Source organism: Carassius auratus, chromosome 10 (assembly GCF_003368295.1).
Source record: "Carassius auratus strain Wakin chromosome 10, ASM336829v1, whole genome shotgun sequence".
Taxonomy (NCBI): domain Eukaryota; kingdom Metazoa; phylum Chordata; class Actinopteri; order Cypriniformes; family Cyprinidae; genus Carassius; species Carassius auratus.
In genome coordinates this window covers 16,277,475-16,280,319 of record NC_039252.1, presented here as the reverse complement: position 1 = coordinate 16,280,319, position 2,845 = coordinate 16,277,475, and the positions used below count along the sequence as shown (strand labels likewise).

The 2,845-nt window shown below is 33.8% G+C and overlaps 1 protein-coding gene across 1 annotated transcript; it reads right to left on the bottom strand.

Annotated features, from left to right (window-relative positions):
- Positions 1-1,666: 1,666 nt before the first annotated feature.
- LOC113110482 (olfactory receptor 10G4-like) lies at positions 1,667-2,632 on the bottom strand. The gene has a single exon (XM_026274657.1). It carries the CDS (start codon positions 2,630-2,632, stop codon positions 1,667-1,669), a length of 966 nt encoding a protein of 321 aa, XP_026130442.1.
- Between the last annotated feature and the right edge of the window lie 213 nt (positions 2,633-2,845).

The following is a 2,845-nucleotide window of genomic DNA, read 5'->3' as shown; positions in this document are numbered from 1 at the left end:
CAGTACTGTATAGGTACTCAAGATTAACATGAGATTAGGTGAAACTGTGTGTGTTTTGTACCCTTCAATAATTCATGTAGAAGGTTAAAGGTCACAGACATCTCAAAGACTACTTTGTTTGAGTCTCATAGGCTACATATATCTGTGTTGTCACTTATTTACTACATCACTCAGTGGTAATTCTCTCAGGTTTGGTTTTCACCTGTACAATCTTCAGGGTGTTTAGTGTCTCCAGAGAGCAAATTAAGGGCCTGTAGCAAATATGTTGACACTTTTCAGACACACAGTGGCAGGGATTATTGCACTTTGTTTACGTGAAAACCCATGACATCAAACTTCAGATGAGTTTCTTAATGAGCACTCTTTCTGTCAAAATACAAACATCAAGAAAATAACATGTAGAGGGTGTAAATAATGTAAAGTTATAAGCTGCAGTTTTCATAAACCTAATCAGGCATTTAGAAATATAATAAAATACATCAGCCTTTGATTATGTTTTAGTCATTTGCTTGCTTTTGGGCTTACCATGACATGCCCATTTGTAACAAGGTTTTTAGGCCAAACTGGGCCACAGTATTGCTACATTTTTGTAAGAAATTAATTTTCAAATGATACCTTATATGGATACTGGACTGGTAGATGGATAAATAGTATTTGTATGTAGAGATTTTTATAAAAAGTGCATCTGCAATAAGTGTTATAAATTATATGTATAATCAATATAATATTATCAGAAGGAATCTTTAAGTCCCTTTTGGATGACATTGCTCTCTCAGGTGCCCAATGGTGCCAAGGGTTTAATGCACTGATGAGCTAAGTGAATAATAGATTGTCATTTATGTCTCGGTTGGGAAATGACTGAAGGAAAAGTATTAAATTTTTGTTTAATAATACAGTGATCATATTGTCTGCCTTATAGCCAAGTGAAAGGGCTTCTAACAAACAAACAAACAAACAAACAAAAAGTAATGAGCAGTGGTTTCAAAATCTGCACAGTTTGCAACAGTGGGGTAACAGAAATAAAAATGTATTTACTGTATGTATATGATTTTGTTGAAGTCATCAATCTGCATTATTTTTTACAGTTGTGTTGTACAAAACATTTTTGGAAAAAAAAAGTACCATTACCCATGATTCTGCCAAAAATCTCCAGTCAGAAAATTGAAATAAGCAAATTGCACCAGAAGGACTCTTTAGTGACTGTCAATGTACATGAAGCACTGCAAAAAAAAAAAAAAACAACAACCTTGTTCTGTGTGAATGGCCTAGATGTAGGCTATTTTGCAGTATAAAAAAATTTATAATGGACTTTTAAAACTGAAATTAAAGCTTTTAAAATGTATTTAATTATATTTTTAGATATATCTTACATTATTGTATTTACTCTCTCTTTAGATATTTGTACAAAAAAAATAAAAATTAATATTTATTTATCATACCAGACACAACAAATCTGACAAAGTTTGTATGTAGTTACAAAGAAAGTATATAATATATATATTTTTTTAACATGTTTGACAGTTTTATTATGTGGCAGTTACAGAGAGCTCTAGACTTTCTGTTGTATACATTAACATTATTATCCAACATGATCAAGAGTGTCACAAAAGACAATAATAAATATAACAACAAAATCACAATCAGCTATGAGAAAGAACAAAGACTATTAAGATAAAACCTTTAAATTATTTGGTTCAACTTTTATGCGCAATAATACATCTGCTAATCGTTTCCTGATCTCTTTAGTTCTGGTGCAATAAACTGTGGGGTTTACTAAGGGAGGAATTAGAGAAGCGACAATCAATATTGCATTTCTCTCTGTTAAAGTTAGAACAACTCCTATTCGAGTTAATAATGCATGGACCATTTTTGGTGCATAATAACTAAACAAGACAATAAGGTGACTCAAGCAAGTGTTGATCATTTGCCTTTTGCTTGCATTGTTGGACAGTTTGGTCACACTATAGGCCAGGACAGCATATGTGCACATAATAAAGGGGAACTGCCCACAGTACCACCACAGATTAATCATTGCAGGCAAGAAAAAATAGGGTTCAGGATTAACACAAGCAGCTCTGATCATAGAAGGATAATCACAGAACACATACCTGATGACAGGCTGACAGTATGGGACATTGTCTACCACATATGTCAAAACACCCATTAAAGTGATCGTAATGAGCCAAGTCAGAAAAATGAACAGAAAAGTTCGTGAATTTGTTACAATGCTGTGGTATCTCAGTGGAAGTCTAATTGCAATAAGTCGGTCAATTGCCATTAATGTCAGAGCCATGCACTCTGTGAAATCACCAAGATGATAGAAGAACATCCTTGAGATGCAAGAGTAATATGAAACTGTTTTAATCTCAGCCAGCAGCACTGAGATCATGGTTGTGCTGCAGGTAGAAGAGAACATAATGTCAACAACAGCTAGATTACAGATTAATATGTACATCGGCTTGTGTAAATGTCTGTCAGTCGAGATGATACACAGATTGATGCCGTTTCCAAGCAATATGAGCATGTAGGTTATTAAGATGAGGAATCCGAGGAGCTTTTGGTTCTGCAAGTGATCAAATCCAGTGATTATAAAGCTGTCTACATTTTTCACAGTATAATTTTCAACTGCCATTATCAGTCCACTGCTATACAAACAGACACAAGTCAATTAAAGTACAGGTAACAAGTCAAAATCAATCACAGCCTTTATGTACTCATTTATACACAGAAAAAAAGCTCCTGTGAAGGAAGATGGAAGAAAGATGCAGATGGTGTCTGTAACAACAAGGTGATGAAAACTCTGAAAACTGAAGTATAGCTTCAAAAGAAATACAAAAAGCATTTC

Coding starts and splice junctions, on each gene's coding strand:
- LOC113110482 (XM_026274657.1), bottom strand. CDS start 2,632: ATGGCAGTTGAAAATTATACTGTGAAAAATGTAGACAGCTTTATAATC.